Genomic DNA, 24793 nt, shown 5'->3' on the forward strand with positions numbered 1-24793 from the left:
CTCTGGTGCAATGTGGATACCTATTTTCACAGTAGGGAGCTAAGGTCTGTAAGTGGACATTATTTTATTGTGCTGAACATGGGTTTTTCCTTTTTGATGTGTTATATTCATGCAAAACGGATTCACAAAACTAGAGCTGAGGAGGCTCCTGGCCCCAACGCCATTCCTGCATGAGTCTAAAACAGGATGCCGAGGAGGAGGAGCTTCGCGGGCAAGCAATATGGCCGCGTAAGCTCGGAGCTCCGGAGACCCTCTGACCCTCCGCATAAATCCTGTCTGAAATCCTGGTCCACGACGGTGGACTATTGTTGGTGAACGGTTGTGGAGATGGGACCCGCTGTCCGATTTAAAATCCGACACTCCTGGACGGAGTTACGTCGTGCTGAAGATCCGTGCCAGGGACGGGCTATTGTCTCTGTGGTGGCTGACGACGACGACACCGTAACGCATGAACGAAATGCTATGTGTGTGACTGCTACGCTGGCCCTACGGAGCACGCGGAGTTGCGGAGTGAATGGTCGCTGAGAAAATATCGGTGGCCGCTTTACTTTGTGATTGCTTTGCTCAGCCGGAGTGGCCTTGGTGTACCACCCTTTGTTCAGCTCCCCGACTCCATCATGGCGGGCAGGGGCGAGCCAGACAGGACGGCGAATCGAGTTAGTAGGAAGACTACTCTTTCCCAGTCTTGTAAGATTGATCGCTATGCCCAGCAAAGGACTTCACCGGGTGCGGCTACCCGGCCGACGGACTCTCATCGGGAGGGATCGCCAGACACGTCGGACCCTACACTTCGGGATGTTATGAGCGCCATAGCTGGCATCAAGACGGAGATGCACAAACAGCATGAGGTCCTGACGCATAAAGTTGACACTCTGGCGATCGAAATTAATCTGATTAGAGCTGACCTGGGCAAGACCAACGACAGGGTCAAAACGTTGGACATTAAAACTGCGAGCCTCACAACTGATGTCTCGGACCTGCAGACGGAGGTCCGGGACTTGAGGTCGGCCAACGAACTCTTCTCCAGGCGACTGGAAGACTTTGAGGGACGTGCCAAGCGGCAGAACGTCCGAATCACCGGAGTACCGGAAGGGGCAGAGGAATCGGCCACTGATCTGTTCGTGGAGGACTTGGTGCAAACTCATCTGGCCCAGCGGGCCTCAGTCGCTTCTTCTCAGTGGAGCGGGCCCATAGAATGCCCGGGGGGCACCCCAAACTGGGTGCCACGCCGAGACCCATTATAGCACGGCTGTTCAACTTCAGGGATCGGGACGTTATCCTGCAAGCCTCGAGACGGAACGGGCCCCTCAAATTTCAGAATGCGGACATCAACTTTTACCCAGACTTCACTCGGGATGTTCAGCGACAGCGTCAAAGTTTCGCGGGAGTGAAGAGGCGTCTTAGAGACCTTGGGATGAAGTACTCAATGATGTTCCCGCGAAACTACGCATTGAACACGATGGCCGTGCTCTGTTTTTTGACCTGCCTGAAGTGGTGAGCGACTGGTTGGACACTTTGCCGCACAGACACGATGAACGAGAGGAACACTCGGAGGGCGCCTCGGGAGGCCCTGAGCAACAGGAATAGAACTCACTTTCATGACTTTGTCGGACGGTGGCCCTGTTGACGACAACCAATGTTATACTGCTGCACTTTACAATGTATATCCTTCTTTTCGTTATGGAGGGTGGCGGGGGGCCTGTGAGATCTCCTTTCTCCTCTAGGGTCCTTTTTGTAGTGTAGTTAATGAGGCGACAGACACACTGCTGGTTGGGGGGGCTTTTTAGTCTGATGCAGGGGTGCAGGGTGGGGGGAGGTTTGATTGTTGGTGTGTTATTTTTTCCTTCTTTCTCTTTCCCTTTTTCAAGGCAATTCAAAGACTGTGATATTCCTGTTTGTGTAACTAGGTGGCCTGCCGGGGGCGGAAAGGGCCCACGATTTGACGATGGGGGGTAGGAAACTAAAAGTGCTGTGTTGGAATGTTAATGGTTTGGGTGACCGTATTAAGAGAGGGGTGGTTCTACAACTGTTCAAGAGAAATATGTCTGATGTTATTATGCTACAAGAGACACACTTGGTGGGAAATACGTGCCAGGCGCTCAACAGGAAGGGATTCAAGATGGTGGCACATTCAGGGTTCTCCTCGAGATCCCGGGGGGCGGGGATTATGGTGCGTGCGTCTCTCCCCCTTGAGATTAACTCTAGCGTTGTTGATGAGAGAGGGCGGTACGTTGCTGTCTCGGGGAGATAGGAGGGACGGTCTCTGGTTCTGGTTTCGGTTTACGTCCCCCCTGGGTTACAAAACAACACGTTTCAGGACCTTGGAGGCGCCATCTTGGGTCTACCCGAGGGGCTACTTATTGTGGGGGGTGACTTCAACTCGGTCTGCTTGGGGACCTTAGACAGACATCCATCCAGAGATCTCCGAAGTTTGCAATCCTGGCTACCCGATTTTCTTGACACCATGGGACTGATTGACTGCTGGAGGCTTAGGCATCCTACCCAGCGTCAATATTCGTTCCACTCGGGGGCACACGGTAGTCTTTCTAGAATCGACTATGTACTGAATCTAGCGGCCCACGCGTCCGCAGTCTCTGAGGCCCGGTTGCTGGCGAGGGGTATTTCGGACCATTCCCCGGTCTGGGTGTCCTTCGACTTTGACATTGAGGCAACCGACCGGATGGTCGCGATCAACCCATGGTACTTCCGCAGCCCAAAGACTCGTGGACTCATGGCCAAGGCTATTGAGCTCTACTTTTCTGAGAATGCGGGGTCGGTTGCATCGGCTGTCACCCTATGGGAAGCATTCAAGACGGTCTTAAGGGGAGAGGCATTCTCCCTTATTGCTGACGTTCGGAGACGTAGAGATGCGGATGTGGTGCGTATCGAAGCTGAGATTAAAGATCTGGATTCCCGACTGGAGGTCGGCCTGACACCGGAGCTACTCCATGCTCTCTCACTTAAACAGTCAGAATATCGAGCTACTGTTACTGACGCTGCTAAGGTCATGGGTAGAGAGCAACAGGGTAGGATCTATGATGTCGGGGATAAGGCGGGCAAGCTCATAGCTTGGCTGGACAAAAAAGAAAGAGCCAATCGGGTGGACCCAGAAGTGTTGGGGGAGGACGGCTTGGCTGTTACCGATCCGAAGGCCATAGTCGAGATGTTCGCAGACTACTTTGAGGCCATTTACACCTCGGTCTCTGACCAGTCAGAGACTGATTCCGGGGAGCTTTTGGCGGAGGTGGACCTCCCGTGTCTGTCGGAGGAAGACCGGGATGACTTGGATAGGGAAATTTCCGCAGACAAGATGGCCCTCGCCATTCGCTCCCTTAGGTCCGGTAAGGCACCCGGACCCAATGGTACACCAGTGGAACTTTATAAGATCAAACCCGATGTCATCTCCCCGCCCCTGCGGAACATGTTTCTGGAGGCGCGGGAGAAGGGCATGCTTCCCCACGACCAGAGACTGGCCACCATTGTGGTCATTCATAAGGAAGGGAAACCCAGAGATCTGTGCCGGTCGTATCGTCCCATTTCTCTGTTGAATGCGGAGCCTAGGATCCTGGCTAAATTGCTGGCCAACCGTTTGATTGGCGCGATTGGCGACTTAGTGCACCCGGACCAGTCGGGCTTTATTCCACACCGCAACACTGCCCTTAACTTGCGGAGACTCCATGGAGCCCTTGCTAGGGCCCACATGCTCAGGGAACCAGCCGTCCTGGCGTCCCTGGATGCCACGATGGTGTTTGACTCCCTTGAATGGAACTACCTGTGGGCAGTGTTAGCGAAGTTCGGATTTGGTTCGGAATTCGTAGGGTGGGTTAAGCTTCTGTATGCCGGCCCGCTGGCCAACGTAACGGTCAATGGTCGTGTTTCCGCGTCCTTTGTTCTCCACAGAGGTACCAGGCAGGGTTGCCCCCTGTCTCCCCTCTTGTTTGCATTGGCCCTTGAACCGTTGGCCGCGTGGCTACGGCACCACCCAGATATAAACGGGATACGGTGGTCCCCTGGATTCGAAGATCGAGTGTCGCTATACGCTGATGACATTTTGTTATATCTCACCTCTCCTTGCAAGTCGCTTATTGTGGTGTGTGATGTGCTTCGTCTCTTTGGCTGGCATTCCGGCCTGGTTATTAACTGGTCGAAGTCGCACCTGTACGTGCTGCGAGGAGGGACGCCTCGACTTCCAAGGGACTGTGGCATACAGGTCGCGAGGCAGGGTTTTAAATACTTGGGGATCTACATTTCAACGGACCCCAAGATGCGCTATATGAGTAACTTGCTTCCCCCTCTCGTCCGTCTCCGACGTGACGTAGAGGGCTGGCGTAGACTCCCGCTCTCCCTCCCTGGGCGAGCGGCATTGTTTAAAATGATGTCCCTGCCCAGATTCCTGTATGCTTTACAAAATACCCAAGACCCCGTTCCAGCCAGTTACTTTAGGGAGATCGAGGGCTTGCAACGTGCCCTGCTCTGGGACGGTAGGCCACGCATAGCCATTACGAAGCTTACGCTCCCATGGTATGACTGAGGTATTGCATTGCCTGACATCCGGAGATACTATTGGGCCTCCCAGTTGGCCGCCCTTAATCACGGTCTCTACGGTCCAGCAGAAAGCCCAGGCTATGCCATGGATCGGTGGCTCCTGGACGATGGGAAGTATCACAGGGCGTTGTACTCGAGATTTCTGGATGGTCGAATGTCGGGACCAACTAAGACAGCGGTGCACATATGGAGGGCGATCACGAAGTCACAGGGGTGGAAGGATAGACTCACGATGGCAACCCCTCTCTACGACTCTGAAATACTGGGCAAACTGTGGCACACTAAGGGATTCGACAAGTGGGACATTTTAGGTATCTCCAAGGTGGAAGATATGATAGTGAGAGGGGAGAAAAAATCATTTGCTTTATTACAGACGGAGTTCCAGCTGGGCGGAACGGAATATTTCCGGTATGCCCAGCACCGTCATGCACTACTGGCAGTTATGCCGGAGGGTGAGAAGATCCCTGAATACTCCCCCTTGGAAGATAGGGTGCTGGACGGCCATATGCCTGATAGCGCTATTTCCCTAATTTATAAAAAACTGATCATTGTCCGTACTGACCTCCTCTTGGGGGTGGGAGACCAGTGGGTGCGGGATGGGATAGAGCTCGATGACGAAGACTGGCAATGTGCGGTGTCCTTCCCCAAGGAAGTTGCTATCCCTGCTAGGCTGCGGTTGGTACAATTAAAAATTCTTCACAGAGTTTACGTCACGGGTCCCAGATTGGTACACATGGGTCATTCAGTGGATGGACTTTGTAGGCGTGGATGTGGCGCCCTAGCCACCTTCATGCACATTATCTGGAAGTGTAGTGCAATAGCCTCCTTCTGGAGGCGGTTGCACATGATCATGAGTGAGGTGACCGGGGTAGAGGTTCAGGCGGAGGCGGGGCGCTGCCTCCTGAATGTCTGGGGCCCAACTGATTACAACAATGCGCAGACCCAATGGGTTACCCTAGGAAATATGGTTGCGAAACGGGACATTGCACAGCTGTGGGGCGCCGCAACAGCCCCAAAGGTGGTACAGTGGAAGGCCAACATGGATTGGTGTATGTTCCGAGAGAAGACGGTGTACGTGGCCAGGGGTAAACCCAAAAAATGGCAGAAGATATGGGGGGCCTGGAATGAGTATAGGGGTGACATCTGCATACCACCTGACTCCGCCCCACTGGAGGAACGTTTGTCCCCATAATCTATAACCCCAACACACGTTTAGAATGCATAGTTATCCTGTGTTTCCCCTCCCCCTATGGTCCTACACAGGAGTACTGTTTTTGATTATTATTGTGGTTATTGGGCCTAGCTGACTCCGGGATCGGGCTCTGCTGCACAACTGTTTCAATTGCCTTGTTTCTTAGCACTAGTTCTGGTGCTTTTCTTTCTTATACTTGTTACTCGTTAAAAAACAGAAAAGTTCAACCTTGATAAGTGCTGGTAACTTGCTCCTTGTACACTGGCCTTCTGGTTAACGATATGCTGCCTAGCCTCCGGGATGTATGGCTAAATAGCTGTGTGCACTGATTTGAAAATAAAGGTTTTAAAAATGTTTTTAAAAAAAAAAACAGGATGCCGAGTTTTGTTCTTTGTCTTTGGAAACGCTCTTTAAAACATGTACGCTTACTGAATCTATCCCACCATCTTGGCAAGGCTCGGTTCTCCATCCTATTTATACGAAAGACTCAGTTGCGGCCCCGACAACTATTGACTAATTGCCCTAATTGCCCTTTTGGATGTTGAGGCCAAATATTTTACCTCACTCCTTTGGGAGACCTTGAAGCAGGGTCAGAATCAAGGAATCTGATATTTTTCAACCAACCCGGCTTCAGACTTTTTTCAAGCACTTCTGACAACCTGTGTGGCCATTAAGATAAACAAATACAAATAGGCAAAAGTGAACTTCTCTATAGTTTTTTATTGATTATAGCAAGGCTTTGATCAGCTGGGCAAAACACAAAACCTGGCGAATCCCAGATGCATTCAATTACTCTATTCTGATACATGGGCCAGAGTAAAACTGGGAAATACAACTGCAATTTGAATAAAATAAAAATTGAACAAAGGTTCGTTTTAGCCCCAGCCCTCTTTGTTTGTATGTGACCTGATACCAGGTCGGATTCAGCCATCAGCCACGTGCCAAAGCTGGCAAATCAATCCTTAATGCAGACGATGTTGTCTCTTTCAGCCAAACAGCAATGGGGCTACAAAGATTGATTAACATGTTACATAATCGCAGTAGGCTCCTACGGATTGACACATTTTGAAAAAACAAACACTGTAATGTTCGGCAGTGAAAGGAATAATCCTGGCACTTGGTTTCTGAATGATTGTCATCTGATTTATTCAAATAAACATAAATACATTGGATGCTGGTTGGATGATTAGGGAGGCCCCCTAACACATCTCAACCATTATCCTTGGATCATTGCATTTTATTTATCATTTACGCATATGAGAATTTTTCTTTTGTATTGTATTTGTCTGCTTTCTTCTGTTTGCATATTGTTTCAATAAAATCATTCTGAACTTACAATTTGCTGAAAATAGTTGATGACAAACTTATCCCGACCCTGAAATGTAGCTCAGAAGCTTTTAAAGAAAATCAAGGTGCTTTTCTGAACAATGCTCAGAGCGCAATCTTCAGGGCCTTGTTTGAGCTCCTACAGATTAGGTCGGAATTCAAGCTGGACGACCAACATCTTGCACAGAAAGCCAGTCTCCTGCAGTGTGTGCACTCAGTACGAGCTGCTAAAGAAGGCTCTCTAAAGAATCTAATCTGCTTGGAAGTAGCATCCGCAAGCAGCCTGTCATTCCAAAATCCTTGGTCAAATGCACTCACAGAAGCATTAGAGATAAAGCAACAGCTATTCTGTGGAATTTACACCTGCCTCACCAACAGGTTCAAGCAGCTCTATTTGAAGAGGGTCAGATATCGTCCTTCTGTCCTAATTGTCTGAGCCTCAAGAGAAGAAAGCACACCTTTACTCTCAAAGAGAGATCCAAAAATACATCAATGAACCATTCTCAGAGAACCACAAAATGAAGTTTTGTCAACTGCACATGGGATGCGTCTCATCCTTAGACCTACTGACGCCCTGGGTGACTCAACACACCATCAACAACTGCTATTTATGCTGCTTGATTCAGGAGACACTGTCACACCTTCTCGGCATCTGCACCATATTAATTGATGAACGCAGAGGATTTCTAGTGTTTGGAAAACAGATTTAAGCAGGAACAAAAACATAAAGGCAAGTGTTGGCCTGCGACAATACAACTGATCAATACAGTAATATCAAAACAGATGTTAATCAAAAAACATCTATTTATATTACAACATATATTTTTAATGTAGTTTTTTAAATAAGTTATTCGATATGTAATATATAAAATTGTAGAAAAACGGTCATCATGATATATGATTTGCTAGTACCATGTTACAGTGTAACGAAACTGGTGCTCATGTACTCATGTAAACCGCTCCGATATCTTCGGGTCTAGTTCGCACTATATTAAAAAAAAAAAAACTATAAATGGGCTCTGTTGTCAGATGGAAATCAAGCATTGCTACGTTAAAAGTGGCCACTGCATTTTGAAAGATAAAGAACGCATGAAGTCATAGATCACTAGGTTATTACAGAGCTACAAACATCTGTAGGAGGACCAAAGCTCATATAGCACATAGTGGAAGAGGTGTGGCGCAGCGGTTACGGCTTACGGTTCAAACCGCAGCGTCAGGTTATCCCAGCGCCTTGTGTCTCTGGGAAATAGCTCGCTTAATCTTCCTCACAGCCCCAAGCGCCTTGACACCCTTAGGGGTAATTGTTTGCACTTTTCAAATACCGGGTTACTATATGTTTATGTCGTTTCAAAGCCGACTCAGTAGGAGTAGTTGTGTGTTTTCGGTGAATGAAAAGGTAACACTAGGGGGTGCACAACCTTCTCACACTAGATAAGGCACTACAGCTTGTGATCTATAACGTATGGTTGCTTGTACTTAACAATTTCGTCCTTTAACTCCCAAACCATGTATTATGCTTATCAATGATCATCACGCATATCCCTAAAATTATACAAGGTGTAATAAGGCTTTTATAGCGTGGAAATACCTGCCGTATATGGCCATTTTCATTTTTGTTGTTACCAGAAGCCGCATTATAGCCCACTATTGAAACCAGTTCATTGTCTTTTCTTGTCCACTACAAACATCGCCGGCTGGGTATCCCATTCAACAAGAAGAGAAGGAAAGCCAAGCTCTCAATCACATTAACAATAGGACCTGATGTCCACAGCTCGAGTCGGGGTACCACGCCGGTGGACGGCGTCCCCCCACTTATTTTACCAGGAGCTCGATAACTGGAGCAAATGGAGCCACACATTCACTCTTTGGCCTCTCTGGGGCGAGATCGGAGCCCATTCAGAACACTGCTCATGCGCTGGCTTATCTGATGCAATCGCATCTAAGGGGTGAGCGAGGGGAGGCAATGAGTCTGATGGTGCAAGCCACCTTTCGTGGCGTCACTTCCTGTTGTGACGTCAGCGCTGTGAGAAGTTGGCCCGATATGCAACGTTCGCTATTCTAGCGACCGCTATGTATCGTTCCAACGACCCTTATGGTGTTTGGTTGTAAGTCAACCTATAGACCAGCTATCCTAGTAGCGTGGATACGAGCAGTCTAAGGCTAAAGACTCGAGAGGGCGCGTTAAGCCAGCTGTTTACCACACATGTACCCCTTGAACACCCAGTGAAAGGACACCACACAAGTGTTATGAAAATAAACAGTATATTTATTAAGATCACAACAGCCCTGTACTCTTTATGAGGACAGGGTACTAAGCACAAACCAAATCTCTTAGGAAAATACTTCAAGTGCACAATTAAAACAAGTGTCCGAGGACACGGAAAGTTTAAGGTCTCGGGCGGACCCGATAAGGCAAGTCGGAAGCGAGGGACTCGGGACCCTAGAGTAAAGAGGCTATGCAGGCACTCTCCTCTGAGGGGACGTCATCCCTCTCTGAGAAGAGTTGTGAGAGCCATTGGTTTGAAGGGATCTGCCAGAGTCTCTCGATAGAGATCGGGCTCGTCCATTCCCAATGTTAAGCGGACCTGACAGTAGCGCTGGGGGTCCCCCAGTACCACTATCATGTTTGCTTAAGTTGGACCTGCTTAGTCTAACGACTTCTACCTGTCCCTTATCTGCCTCATCCCCAGAGGGATCCTCATCCTCATCATCCTCCACATCTTCGTTCTCAGTTGCGAGGTGGATGAGGTCAGGATCGTCTCTGGTTCCCTCAAGGGGAGGCATGTCTCCTTCTGGATTAGAAGAGCTAAGACGGGTCTCAGCTTTTCTGGCATCATAAGTCTCCAAGAGACCAATCAGAAAGGACGTGGTGGGGTTAGACCCCTGCTTGATCTTCCGGGAGTGACACACCTGTCTTAACTCCTTGAAGCTCAGCACAGTATATCTTGAAGGGATGACCTGTGGAGGGTCAACTGACACAAGGGGAGACTCAGAGTTTCCTCCTTTGTCCGACATACTGTTTCTAGTGTGGTGTAAGTGATGCACCTACCTACACTACGTGTTTACCTACTGTTCCCTTGCTAAGAGTTGCAGCCAAGGTGTGCTAAGCCTTGAGGAGCTGCAACAGCTGGTTCAGTAGAACTCAGAGTATTCTAAGCTTTGGTTATATGTACTAACAGTACTTATGCGATCTTTCAACAAGATATTCTTAGGATACGTGTGGTAAAACAACAGCAAGCTCAAATCCCAACCGCTGCTCACCAATGTGAGAAGTTGGCCCGATATGCAACGTTCGCTATTCTAGCGACCGCTATGTATCGTTCCAACGACCCTTATGGTGTTTGGTTGTAAGTCAACCTATAGACCAGCTATCCTAGTAGCGTGGATACGAGCAGTCTAAGGCTAAAGACTCGAGAGGGCGCGTTAAGCCAGCTGTTTACCACACATGTACCCCTTGAACACCCAGTGAAAGGACACCACACAAGTGTTATGAAAATAAACAGTATATTTATTAAGATCACAACAGCCCTGTACTCTTTATGAGGACAGGGTACTAAGCACAAACCAAATCTCTTAGGAAAATACTTCAAGTGCACAATTAAAACAAGTGTCCGAGGACACGGAAAGTTTAAGGTCTCGGGCGGACCCGATAAGGCAAGTCGGAAGCGAGGGACTCGGGACCCTAGAGTAAAGAGGCTATGCAGGCACCGAAATGCCGAGTTACCTAGCCACGAGGGCTGCGGCTGCACAAGTCTTACAGGCGTCGGGGTCTTCGCTGACGAGCCAGGAGCCGGAAGAAAAGGAGTTGCTGGCCGGCGACCAGTGATGAATAGTTCGTAGAGATCCAAGCCTGGATCAGAGATTGTTGATACCTGAAAGCAGAGGGGACCAAGTTCGTACTACTAGCGAGTAGTCAGAGGGTACCAGGATGGCACCGGTTGGCCGTCACCTCGACCAGGTGAGTGGGCGACGCTAGGCTCTGCAGTCTCACGGACCAGGAGGCGTTGTCGGCGACCACGGTGGAGGTGCGAGCTGTCCCACGAAGGATGATGCTGTCGGCGTCGCTGGGCCCAGGATGGGGCAACAAGCCTTGGCAGATCTCAGGACCACGTGGTGGGCCTAAGATGGCGTCTTGAGTGGACCAGGAGGGTCCGGGGTGCTTCTCGCAAAGATGGAAGCAAGGGCCAGTCTGGAGCAACCAGACCAGCAGTGTTGATTGTCGGATGTCGTCACAGAAGGGCACAAGCCAGCGGCTAGTGACCAGACAACGTGCTGAGCAGCGAGCAGAAGGGCCCCACGCAGATCGTGGAGATGCTGGGAGACTGCACTTCGGTGCTGGAGCGGCTCAGGGTCGGGGCTTCTCGGACCCCAGAGCACTCACCAGAGAATTACTTCGATGGTCGTGCTGGTTAAGAAAGCGTGCAGGTTTTGATGATGGCCGGTCCCTCGAGGTCTCGTCGCACCCACAGATCACAGCTGAGCTGATGACGTGGGTAGAGGTCAGAGGTGCCAGGGAAGCCGGTTCTCGTCGAGCTGGGCCGTCGGATTCCTTGAGGAAGGACTTACAGCAAACCGCAGAGTTGTTAGATGGTGCCCGCTGATGCAGGGTGACTACTCCTTAGTCACAAGGGAGAAATCTTGAGAAGAGTCTCGAATGTCCTTTCGTAGAAAGTAGTTCTTGATTCAAAGATGATCCAATTTGGAAGGGTCCCCGCTCCGGCCTTTATTCTAAAGAAAGGGGTGGGTACATGACTAGGTCCTGCCCTAAGGGTGGGACCAGGAAGGGAGGTAGTTACACCCCTCTCCCCTGCCGGACTTTCCCCAGGCCAGGGCTGGCGCCCCTGGAACTGGTTCTGACCGGCAGATGCGTAGTGAGCACCGGGGTGCCACTCCGCAGTCACCTTCTCGCAAAAGCCCTACCTACCCAGAATACACAAACCCTGTCTGGGACGGTGCGAACACCGCCCTTGACAGGAAACCCTTTGTCCAAGCTCTCCTCGCTGGAAGGACTCCCAGCAGCAGGAGGTCAGACTCGTGTCTGTGGTGGCAGCATCCATTTTGTGGAGCTGAGGCTTTAGTTAACTTTAACCGGGGTTCACAGTTACGTACATGTCGTGTCCCTCTAGAAGGGCGGAATGCTAACCTCGTCGCCAGAGTTGGTGAGAGGGCAGCATCCCGATTCGTATGACACCTTACTCGACATGTCTTGATAACGCGACACCGAAGTTACCGATGTGGTACGCGTTATCATGGAACAGCCATTGGGTCTTGATTCCGCAAGCTGCAACCGGGCTCGGCTCGGGCCAGAACCTAGTTCACACGAGCCCATGCACTCTGCCTTCAGGATTGTCAAGGCCTGCCATAGGAGTGACTGATAGGAGCTCGAGTGTCCATTGTATGGTTAGATATAGGGCTACTATATCTAAAGCAAAGTGTGATTACACGACTTCGCCCCAGCTGTCATGCAGCCAGTTGTGTCAAATTTAGGAGGCCAGCCAGGGGTGGCATAATACATGCTGCAGCCCCTGGCGGCCCTGGGTACACCTATGCCCTGCGTTACGGGGTCTGATAAGGTGGCCCAGTACCAATTGGAAATGTACCTAGGGTACATGGAATCCATTTTAAAGAGAGAGCAGTAGGCCTGGGGTCCTGATTGGCAGGATCCCAGGTCGACTATGTCCAAAACCAGCTAAAACACAGGGCAAAAAGTTGGGGGCAACCATAGTCAGGATGTACCTTCCTACACAACCCCCCCCCAAACGAAAGGAGATAAGGCTATCCTTGTCCAGGTAAGCCTCTATTACCTAAGTGGCCATATAAGGAAGTACCAGCTCTGGCTTGGTTTCCCCCTGTGTCATGGTCCACTAGGCAACCCCTCACCCTAAGGGTATCTGAGGGTCTCCACCATAGGGAATCTCTGTCTCTGGTGTGTCTTGGGAAAGTAGAAGGCTGATGCTGGGATGGAGTACTGAAGTGAGGCTCCTCTACCTTTGGGCTCAACTTCCTCCAATCACCATCCATCATGTGTGCCTTTCTTTCTTTAGCTGAGATGCACTGAGCTCTCAGGGTCAGCCTCTGGCTACCTAAAGCTGGAGGCTGAATCCCTCTGTTTGGCTTACTGGAGGGACGGGTCAGGTCTGGGGTTTTTAGGCCCCATGTTTGGCTGTGCCCAACAGTGTCCAGCTGTGGGAGTTCCCTAACTACTTTTAAGGGGGATCCCTCAGGAGTCTGTTCTATTTTCACTTGGCTAGGTACATTGCTGCCACCAGTGGGGATCACCCCACTTAACTGTTGCTCTCTCGCAAAGGCAAGCCTCTCTTTGGCCAGGGCAAGTTCTTCCCTTTCAATCCTCAGATTAGCTGCCCTTTCCTTAGCTTCGTACACTCTCCTCTGAGGGGACGTCATCCCTCTCTGAGAAGAGTTGTGAGAGCCATTGGTTTGAAGGGATCTGCCAGAGTCTCTCGATAGAGATCGGGCTCGTCCATTCCCAATGTTAAGCGGGCCTGACAGTAGCGCTGGGGGTCCCCCAGTACCACTATCATGTTTGCTTAAGTTGGACCTGCTTAGTCTAACGACTTCTACCTGTCCCTTATCTGCCTCATCCCCAGAGGGATCCTCATCCTCATCATCCTCCACATCTTCGTTCTCAGTTGCGAGGTGGATGAGGTCAGGATCGTCTCTGGTTCCCTCAAGGGGAGGCATGTCTCCTTCTGGATTAGAAGAGCTAAGACGGGTCTCAGCTTTTCTGGCATCATAAGTCTCCAAGAGACCAATCAGAAAGGACGTGGTGGGGTTAGACCCCTGCTTGATCTTCCGGGAGTGACACACCTGTCTTAACTCCTTGAAGCTCAGCACAGTATATCTTGAAGGGATGACCTGTGGAGGGTCAACTGACACAAGGGGAGACTCAGAGTTTCCTCCTTTGTCCGACATACTGTTTCTAGTGTGGTGTAAGTGATGCACCTACCTACACTACGTGTTTACCTACTGTTCCCTTGCTAAGAGTTGCAGCCAAGGTGTGCTAAGCCTTGAGGAGCTGCAACAGCTGGTTCAGTAGAACTCAGAGTATTCTAAGCTTTGGTTATATGTACTAACAGTACTTATGCGATCTTTCAACAAGATATTCTTAGGATACGTGTGGTAAAACAACAGCAAGCTCAAATCCCAACCGCTGCTCACCAATGTGAGAAGTTGGCCCGATATGCAACGTTCGCTATTCTAGCGACCGCTATGTATCGTTCCAACGACCCTTATGGTGTTTGGTTGTAAGTCAACCTATAGACCAGCTATCCTAGTAGCGTGGATACGAGCAGTCTAAGGCTAAAGACTCGAGAGGGCGCGTTAAGCCAGCTGTTTACCACACATGTACCCCTTGAACACCCAGTGAAAGGACACCACACAAGTGTTATGAAAATAAACAGTATATTTATTAAGATCACAACAGCCCTGTACTCTTTATGAGGACAGGGTACTAAGCACAAACCAAATCTCTTAGGAAAATACTTCAAGTGCACAATTAAAACAAGTGTCCGAGGACACGGAAAGTTTAAGGTCTCGGGCGGACCCGATAAGGCAAGTCGGAAGCGAGGGACTCGGGACCCTAGAGTAAAGAGGCTATGCAGGCACCGAAATGCCGAGTTACCTAGCCACGAGGGCTGCGGCTGCACAAGTCTTACAGGCGTCGGGGTCTTCGCTGACGAGCCAGGAGCCGGAAGAAAAGGAGTTGCTGGCCGGCGACCAGTGATGAATAGTTCGTAGAGATCCAAGCCTGGATCAGAGATTGTTGATACCTGAAAGCAGAGGGGACCAAGTTCGTACTACTAGCGAGTAGTCAGAGGGTACCAGGATGGCACCGGTTGGCCGTCACCTCGACCAGGTGAGTGGGCGACGCTAGGCTCTGCAGTCTCACGGACCAGGAGGCGTTGTCGGCGACCACGGTGGAGGTGCGAGCTGTCCCACGAAGGATGATGCTGTCGGCGTCGCTGGGCCCAGGATGGGGCAACAAGCCTTGGCAGATCTCAGGACCACGTGGTGGGCCTAAGATGGCGTCTTGAGTGGACCAGGAGGGTCCGGGGTGCTTCTCGCAAAGATGGAAGCAAGGGCCAGTCTGGAGCAACCAGACCAGCAGTGTTGATTGTCGGATGTCGTCACAGAAGGGCACAAGCCAGCGGCTAGTGACCAGACAACGTGCTGAGCAGCGAGCAGAAGGGCCCCACGCAGATCGTGGAGATGCTGGGAGACTGCACTTCGGTGCTGGAGCGGCTCAGGGTCGGGGCTTCTCGGACCCCAGAGCACTCACCAGAGAATTACTTCGATGGTCGTGCTGGTTAAGAAAGCGTGCAGGTTTTGATGATGGCCGGTCCCTCGAGGTCTCGTCGCACCCACAGATCACAGCTGAGCTGATGACGTGGGTAGAGGTCAGAGGTGCCAGGGAAGCCGGTTCTCGTCGAGCTGGGCCGTCGGATTCCTTGAGGAAGGACTTACAGCAAACCGCAGAGTTCTTAGATGGTGCCCGCTGATGCAGGGTGACTACTCCTTAGTCACAAGGGAGAAATCTTGAGAAGAGTCTCGAATGTCCTTTCGTAGAAAGTAGTTCTTGATTCAAAGATGATCCAATTTGGAAGGGTCCCCGCTCCGGCCTTTATTCTAAAGAAAGGGGTGGGTACATGACTAGGTCCTGCCCTAAGGGTGGGACCAGGAAGGGAGGTAGTTACACCCCTCTCCCCTGCCGGACTTTCCCCAGGCCAGGGCTGGCGCCCCTGGAACTGGTTCTGACCGGCAGATGCGTAGTGAGCACCGGGGTGCCACTCCGCAGTCACCTTCTCGCAAAAGCCCTACCTACCCAGAATACACAAACCCTGTCTGGGACGGTGCGAACACCGCCCTTGACAGGAAACCCTTTGTCCAAGCTCTCCTCGCTGGAAGGACTCCCAGCAGCAGGAGGTCAGACTCGTGTCTGTGGTGGCAGCATCCATTTTGTGGAGCTGAGGCTTTAGTTAACTTTAACCGGGGTTCACAGTTACGTACATGTCGTGTCCCTCTAGAAGGGCGGAATGCTAACCTCGTCGCCAGAGTTGGTGAGAGGGCAGCATCCCGATTCGTATGACACCTTACTCGACATGTCTTGATAACGCGACACCGAAGTTACCGATGTGGTACGCGTTATCATGGAACAGCCATTGGGTCTTGATTCCGCAAGCTGCAACCGGGCTCGGCTCGGGCCAGAACCTAGTTCACACGAGCCCATGCACTCTGACTTCAGGATTGTCAAGGCCTGCCATAGGAGTGACTGATAGGAGCTCGAGTGTCCATTGTATGGTTAGATATAGGGCTACTATATCTAAAGCAAAGTGTGATTACACGACTTCGCCCCAGCTGTCATGCAGCCAGTTGTGTCAAATTTAGGAGGCCAGCCAGGGGTGGCATAATACATGCTGCAGCCCCTGGCGGCCCTGGGTACACCTATGCCCTGCGTTACGGGGTCTGATAAGGTGGCCCAGTACCAATTGGAAATGTACCTAGGGTACATGGAATCCATTTTAAAGAGAGAGCAGTAGGCCTGGGGTCCTGATTGGCAGGATCCCAGGTCGACTATGTCCAAAACCAGTTAAAACACAGGGCAAAAAGTTGGGGGCAACCATAGTCAGGATGTACCTTCCTACAAGCGCCCCCCCCCCCCCACTTCTTTTTTTAGGACTTGTGCCCTGCTGGTGTCACCCACCTACTTGAAAAGTGCAGGGAGTGCACCAGAAGACATTTCTCAAACATAGCGCCTGTCTGTAAAACTAGTGACGGCGAGTGCCTCCTCCGAGCTTTGAAGGCGCCGATGAGTTCACATGTTTTAACTAAGACCGCTTCCTCCTGCCCAGTCAGGCTTGAAAACAAAGCTCGAACAACTGTAAAAAGGAAGCTCAAAAAGAAGTTTAATCTTCCTAAAGACATAGACAGCCTAGGGGAAAGCCAATAGGTTTCCGAAAAAAATGCAGGAAAATGTGTTCAGTAATAACATTGTAGTTTGAAATATATAATCGTAACCTTTGATTTAGGACACTAATTCCACAATGAATCACTTCATTTGAGAAATTCAGCACCCGTGCACTTTCGAGATATACACAAGCAGGGACTACAAGACATTAAGATGCTGACTAGAAATAGAACAAGTATCACGGGAGTGGAGAGGATGTGGCACAGTAGCCAGATCTGCTGACTTGAGAACTAGGGATCCCAGTTTGAGTCTCGGTTGAGCAACACCCTGTGATTCCAGGCGAATCACTAAATTTCTCCTGCTGATACGTTGTGCTATGTAAATCTGCGACAACATAAAAATGAATTGAGGCAAAACTTTATTCAAAAAGATGTTCTACCAACGTGGATGTTAACAGTATTTCGGCGACGGGAAACTGATAAGAGAAGCAGATGAGGAACACGCGTTGCTAAATGCAGAAAAATATACTACAGCCAATAGAAATGGAGTAAAAGTGAGTGACAAGCACAGGAACCAATGAAAAACCAGGAAAGAGAGGAGCCGGGATGGAAGTCCCTTTTAAGTTGATATTAAAAACAAAGATTTCACAAGCACATCACAAGCACTGTGCAGGAAAAACCTACAAAGGATTCAAGCTGGATAAAGCGTTCTCTTTAATATTTGTGTTTGGCAGGAAAAGGAAGGAAAATATGTTTCACTTGGGGGTCACTACTGAAGTCATGCAGAACAGGCTTGCTGTCATATAGAGGGAATGGAGTTCTTCATGTCTCAGACAATGAGCACTTAGTTACAACAGAAAGTAAATCTCATGGACAATTCTGCCTTCCTTATTGTCCAATTTATTCTTAAAAATTAGCAGATTACTCTCATAAATCTGCAGCTCTAAACACTCACACGTCTGCATTCCTAAACATTCACTGCACATTCAAGTGCATATGTTGGAGCTGATCTATATTGTTTTTTTATTCCTTGAGATTCTCTACTCTTCTCCTGGGCTGCTTAGTGAGCTCACATCCAGATCTCTAGAAGCCCGCACTCTCATTTCCACCAGCAAATAGTGAAATACACACTTGTCTCTTCAGTCTAACACAGTCCACATTCTCCTTGAAAGCATCACCTACACAACATTTCCTGTTTCTTCTCTTCTACCCATGGCTTTACTTTTATCACTCAGATCACTGGCACCTCCATGTCTGAAAGATTCTAAAGCGTTCATACCTTGAATGCCAGATATTATTATGACTAACCTCCTCCTATATGTAATTATAAAAAAGAGCAGTTACTGTACTTCATTCTTCACAGTAGCAGTCACACTTTCTTGGACACATTAATTCATTCATCAATTTACGCTGCAGCGTGTAAAATGGCTGCTGGACCTGAGGAAGTCATGTACTTGGAAATGACCATAAAATAATACTTTTTGGTTACTCAGATAAACTACCACAAAACTAGGCTGGCACTAAGTGAACTATCACTAGAACACTTTACAGGTTCTAAGGCGCCATAGAACGAAAGCACCACATGAAACATTCTCTACCCACCACATTTGATCTAACAAGTGTACTTACATTTCCATGTAGAACCTACCCAAGCTTCTCTCCCATGAGTGTCTGTCAACTTGTCACACTCACTTTTCAAACCATGATCTGCCCTCCCATAGATTCCTTGAAGCCCGAAGTGTACTCACTTTTCGCTTGCTTTATCTTGTCCAACAGGTAGGTTAGCGGAAGGCTACATTTCTGAATACTTAGCCGTGTTCCAGCAGAATTAGCCTCCGGTTTCCGATGTTGTATATTATCAAACCTAAAAGAAAGCAACATGTTATACTACTCAGGCTCCAGAACCAATGGACAATGACCTTATCCATGAGATCAATGAGAGGCACAAGTGGTATCTCTAGGAGACAGTGAAAAAGGGAGACTTTATAGTAAGCTGAGAAGAAACAAAAGACGTTCCAGATGGAAGACGGGCCTAAAGTTAGACGTCCCAAAAGACAAAGATGTAGTAACAAAACAAGTCATTGCCAGATTTCTTTTTTAATAGTCCTGGGAGGGGCTCAGGGAATATCAGGGTACTTGGACAAAGGGATCAGTATAACTGCTATGAATTCTCTTCTGGCTGCCAGGCTCGCCCAACATATGTTTTCCCGTCGTGGTCAGTAAAACAAGGGTTTTTCCTAGGTGTTTAGTTTGGGTCAGGTGGAACATTTTGGAAATAGTTTAGCCAGTCTCCTGTCTCATGAGGTTTGCTTGTTTGTCAAAGTATTCCAAATAGGAGCTGCCTCGGTCTTGGTTTGAATCACATGGAATACACTGATATTGGAACCGCACAGTGAAGGTTTTAAAATGATGTACTGGCTTCTTTCAAGCCATGATTCTTGAGTTGTTTGCATGATCTTGTATTTTCGTTTCCTAAAAGTGTTTTTCTCATATCTCCATAACTGTGCTTCGGATTACCAAGTTTCTTTCAAGAAGAAAGAATGGCAAGCCCCTATTGGTTACTTTGGTAAATTGCCCCAGAATTATGTTAACTAACCTTGATTGAATGGTGTGTGGATGCATGGTGCACAGGTGACCGCTCAGAGTGCTGGGGTAAGGCAGTTGGGTTCTGTTTTTCATAACATTTAGCTTGAACCATGATATCATTTGCAAATGCAATAGACAATTAGAATCATTAGTAAAGCTGTGAGAAAAGAGCAGGGTGGAGTTGGCGTAATATGATAATCTGAGGATGATACATAGTTAAAACATTAGTGACAGTACCAGATACTCTTGTCTTATACACATTCATGGTTAGGTAATATTCCATGTGATATAGCAGTCTGAAAAATAATGTTCCAAAATGGAAAACCTTGTAGATAAGATTCATTCATTTAGTTATGTATAGTTAGAGGTGTGGCGCCGCAGCCAGGGTGACTGACTCCGGAATCTGGGGATCACGGTTCGATCCCCAGGGCCGGCGGCAGATTAGCCCAGCACCATGTGACTCTGGGCAATAGCTTGCTTAATCTTACCGATGGCCCCCAGTGCCTAGAGACCCTTACAGGTGATGGTTCACGCTTTACAAATGTGGATTATTATTATTATTATTGTTAGTTGCATGTCATTTCTGTGTCTGCACTGGACACAGGCTAATGAATTACTAGCCTACTAACAGAGCTATAAAACATAGAAACTAGGTCATCCTATTTCAGAATGATGCACTGCTAATTCATTAGATGTAATTATGTTATTCAAGGTAAATGTGCATAAAGAAGAAGTGGTGCAGTGATCACTTGCAAAGTGACAGATCCAAAACTAAATAGCGACACAACTAGGCAGACCAGTATATTTTGATTGACCGTTTTCCGCCACCACTTGCCTCAGTCTCCCTATCAAATGTGGACTTGTAGTCAATGAAGCCCAGGTAGACTGGGAGGAGAAGGGATCTTTGCCAAATCGGTTAGCAGGGAAATCGTCATGATGTTAACTGAGGTCCTGTTATTTTTGGTGAAGCCAGTTTGATTTGGCGGAACAATGTGTTTGTCTCAGCCCACAGCGGCAGCCAGCGGCGGCTGCTGACTTTAGAAAGTGGAGAGGCGTAAGCTGTTTGTGATACTTGTTATTTGGAAGTGAAGAGATATAATTGGGGCGCAAGGCCCTCTACTCCGGTGCCACTGCACCTGCTGATCTATTGATAACCACACATCTGCATTTATCTTTTTAAAACACAATGCAATATAAAGAAAGGGTTCATGCGGACATTTCTTTTCCTCGTGTCACCCTGTGTCAGTGAATGAAACGCGTTCGCCCTTCTGTCTGAGGGATCAGGGTTAGTCAGCCCAGCACTCACCTTGTCTGCCCCCTGACTGGCCATCCCGCACGGGGGTCTCCCGGCTAGGGGGGTACTGGCTGTTTCTGAGCTGTGCCACCTCCCGGCTGCTGCTCTCCAGGCTCCGTCCCAGGCTCGCCATCTCCCGCTCCAGCCGCCTCTTCTCGTCTTCCAGGGCGCCCTTGTCCCTCAGCAGGTGCTGGTAGGAAGCCTCGGCTCTGGCGGCCTGAGCTTTGGCCTCGGCCTTCTCCTTCCTCAGGGCCTCAAACTCCTGCTGCAGCTCCTGCACGGCGGGCCCAGCGTGGCCCGGGTCAGGGCAGCTGGCTTGTGCGGGCTGGGCACGGTGAAGGTGTACGTGCAGCGCCCGCTGCTGCGGTCATTGGCACTGCGGAGGTGCATGGTGCTGGACAGAGCCGGCCATGCCAAGCATGCCTAGAGCAGCAGGAGCAGCAGGGGTCGGAGGCTCGGAGCAGAGGCATCCTGGGGTCCAGAGGAGGCTGTGCGAAGACGCCGGCCCCGGTTGTAAGTGCCTCTCAGCACTGCAGCTGTGCCCTGGGAGGGGGGGGGGGGTGGAAATGGGGTCATCCCGCCCCGGAGGGGATGGGGGGAGGCGGGAGGGTTTCAAGGGGAAACAAAAGTGATACACCGTCCCGGCCGGAGACTCCCGCCGTCCTGTTTTTCAATAATTCCTGCATCACGCTGCAGGCAGCCTCCCTCCCATCCACCACAGCCTTGCGATTGGTCAGGCCGCTGCCCCACCCGTGTCATTTTCTCTCTGTATGCTACTGCATACAGAGAGAACAGGGAGAGTGGGCGGTGTTTCTCGAGGGCAGGGGGGAGTGACTTGCCCACTGTTGTTAATACTGTCTGTTTGGGCGGCCTCAGGCTGCCCAAACAGTCAGTATTAGCAACAGTGGGCAAGCCACTCCCCCCTGCCCTCGAGAAACACCGCCCACCCCCAACCAGGAACTTCAGCTTTCTCGCCGTGCGAGAAGGCAGAAACAAATGGTAGTTCTTATGGTAATAACTACCATTTGTTTCTGCCTTCTCGCACAGCGAGAAAGCAGGGGGGCGGCGCCCAAACGCCCCCATAGAGGAGCCGCCACTGGTGGCAGCTCCTCCAGTACCATCCCCACAAGGAATTTAGCGCCATTGTCGTTTAGGACTACTAATCAGTAGTTTCCGGGGTCCCCTTTTCTGCCTCCTTTGAAGGTCATTGCCAAGATTGAGCCTTGCCATACAGTTGAGCCTCAAGATTTTAGAGAAGCGCGGAGTAAGCTGTGCTGCCCAAAATGTAGGGTCCTCCTTAAAGTTGGCAGGAGGGATTCCATTTGGGCCTGGAGCCCCTCCCTACAACCTTTCGTAATTTGCTTCAAGACGCTGCTTGTGGAGACATTACACCACGTTGACTTTTGCTCAGATCCCGTAGGTCCCTTTGGCGCATGTTTTATGCGGTCCAGGTCATCTAACTCCATGCCTGCTTGACCAGGCTGTGGTGGTGGGTTAAAGTGATCGAATAATAGTTGGTGCCAGATTGACTCAGAGATGTTTGAAGAAGCCACATTTGGCAAATGCCTCCAAGCTCTATTTACTGTCCGCCAAATGTATGTGGAGTTCTTTGTTTTATTGTCATACAGCAGTTTTGCCCAGAAGGTGTCACTCCACTCCCTTTGTTAGTTCTTTTTTCATTTTCTAAAATGTTCCTCGACACTTGCATGCTCTGCAGTATAATTGGGTCCATTGGTGCCTTTCTGAGTGCTCTCCACAGATTATATACCCTACTTTTGGCCCTTCTTAATGTGTTGTTTACTCTCCCTTGAAGGAGGCCAGTGTAACGTGCTTGATGTATTTTCTTGGCCCAAATCGGCTTAGCGTGCAGAATAGGAAATTCTGATAAGAACCTTTCCTATCCAGTAAAGGGGTCTTCTCCTAGCATGAGTGTGTTTGCAGCAAATGAGAATGGGACTGCCACATGTGCTGCTGTATCGTGCTAGAATGATACAGTATTTTGGTGCACCCTTGCTCAGGAACTGAACGACGATTGATCTCTGCTCTTTCTACCTATATGGTTACTTTGTGTTCAGCCAGTGTTCCACTGCATAATGTGCACCTTCAAGTGTGCAATGGATTTATGCCTTGTCAGACAACTGGTCCAGTCTCTGGATGTAGTATTGCTGATTGGTCCATTAAGAATCCACCTGCATTGGGGCGTGCTAGTGCGCTGTTAGAATTGGCTATTTCTGGTTGGCTAAGGCCGACGCCAAAGCTAGGCAGAAACCACCATTCTAGTCAGGGCAAGGGAGTCACACGCCAAGATAACTCCTGCTCACCCCCTTGGTAGCTTGGCACGAGCAGACAGGCTTATCCCGGAGGCAATGTGTAAAGCATTTGCGCCAGCAAACACCGGCAATAACATCCTAGGCACACCACAAAAAGAACTCCACACAAGGTTGTATAAAAATAACTTCTGTATTGTCAAAGCACATCAGATAGAAATCACACATGTACATTGTGCCAACTGGCACGGGCAATATTCACAAGGGATTATTTACAGGACAGGGCCACATGGGCCACTGTCAGAATCAACACTTTTAGAAATAGCACTTCTAGAACTTAGAATAAGTATAGCACAAAATAACAGTTATAGATCACATCCAGTAACTACTGGGAACAGGTAAGTACCACCTACGCAACCCTAAACACCTTAGGAGAATGTCACGCATGGAACCAGGACCTCACTAGGACCACCTGTGCTAGAAAGAACAACCATCTAAGTATCACAATACAATTAGGGGTATAAGCAAGAACACATTACACATGATGCATTACAACATTCAGAGGTGTAGGGAAGGAAAAACACATGATGCATCAAACATACATTCAGCGGTGTAATAACAAGGCACATGATGCATCAAAAACACATTCAGAGGTGCAGGGAAGGAAAAACACATGATGCATAAACCAACACATTCAGAGGTGTAAAATCCAGGAAGACACATGATGCATAAAATCATTCAGAGGTGCCAGAACCTAACTCAATAGCGCAAGAACACATGATGCCTAAAAACATTCAGAGGTGTAAGATCAAGGTGCGTAATCATATTAAATGCATTACATTTCCTAGCACCATATCACATTGCGCAAAACTCACATTAGGCAATTACCATCACATAGATAATCACATTGCGCCTAAATAAAATCACATACCAGCCCCCATCTAATAAAGGGACTAAAGAGCCCTGTGTCCAGAATGTCAGGGCGCGCTGCCAATGCAGCGCCAGTCAGGGGTGCGCCACTGGCGCAAAACCTAAACGTTGCAGGTGCCCACTACTTGCTGGTCACCTGGGAACATCACAAGACCTAAAAGGTGCAGCTGCCCACTAATTGCTGGGCAGCTGTGAATCAAAACTGCGACAGGGCCCTCACTAGCCCTCAGGGACCAAAACTGCGCCAACTGGGAGCCTTCTAGGCTCTGCACAGTAACAATGTCCCCCTGAGCCTCTCTGGGCTCGAGCAAAAGTGGCAACAACATTGGAGTCCCCCCTCCCCCCCCCCGGGGACTCGCAATCACTGAATGTCCCCAAGAGCCTCGTGGGCTCTAAACAAATCGCCCCTGCAATGTAGGAGCCTCGCTTGGGGGGCTCGAAACTCCAGTGGTGCCCAGGAGCCTCTTGGGCTCGCCAAATAAATATGCCGCCACGAGCCTCTCGGGGCTCGTCAACAATATGACCCCTGCGCCCCTCGGGACGCGAGCGAAAGGTGGGGCAAGGAAGGAGCAGCCCGCTGCCTTTGGGGCCGCTCTACTAATGAAGAAAGATGCCCCCTTCGTCGGAAGAGCCTAGACAGGCTCTGAAAGCCACTGCGGCCTAGTTGGAGCCCCCCCCCCCCCTCTGAGGGACTCAAGAATGAAAAGATGCCTCGGAGCCCTCGAGGAC

General features: G+C 49.6%; 1 protein-coding gene across 4 annotated transcripts in view; it reads right to left on the reverse strand.

Annotated features, from left to right (window-relative positions):
• Positions 1-24793, reverse strand: part of LOC147710112 (E3 ubiquitin-protein ligase TRIM39-like) — a 413790-nt gene that overhangs the window by 222829 nt on the left and 166168 nt on the right. For all 4 annotated transcript variants that reach the window (XM_086920810.1, XM_086920812.1, XM_086920811.1 and 1 more), the window contains exon 7: positions 18736-18851. In XM_086920810.1, the coding sequence (XP_086776936.1) occupies positions 18736-18851 (116 nt within the window). The remainder of the gene's footprint in view (positions 1-18735; positions 18852-24793) is intronic.

This window comes from Lissotriton vulgaris, chromosome 5, assembly GCF_964263255.1.
Source record: "Lissotriton vulgaris chromosome 5, aLisVul1.2, whole genome shotgun sequence".
Classification (NCBI taxonomy): domain Eukaryota; kingdom Metazoa; phylum Chordata; class Amphibia; order Caudata; family Salamandridae; genus Lissotriton; species Lissotriton vulgaris.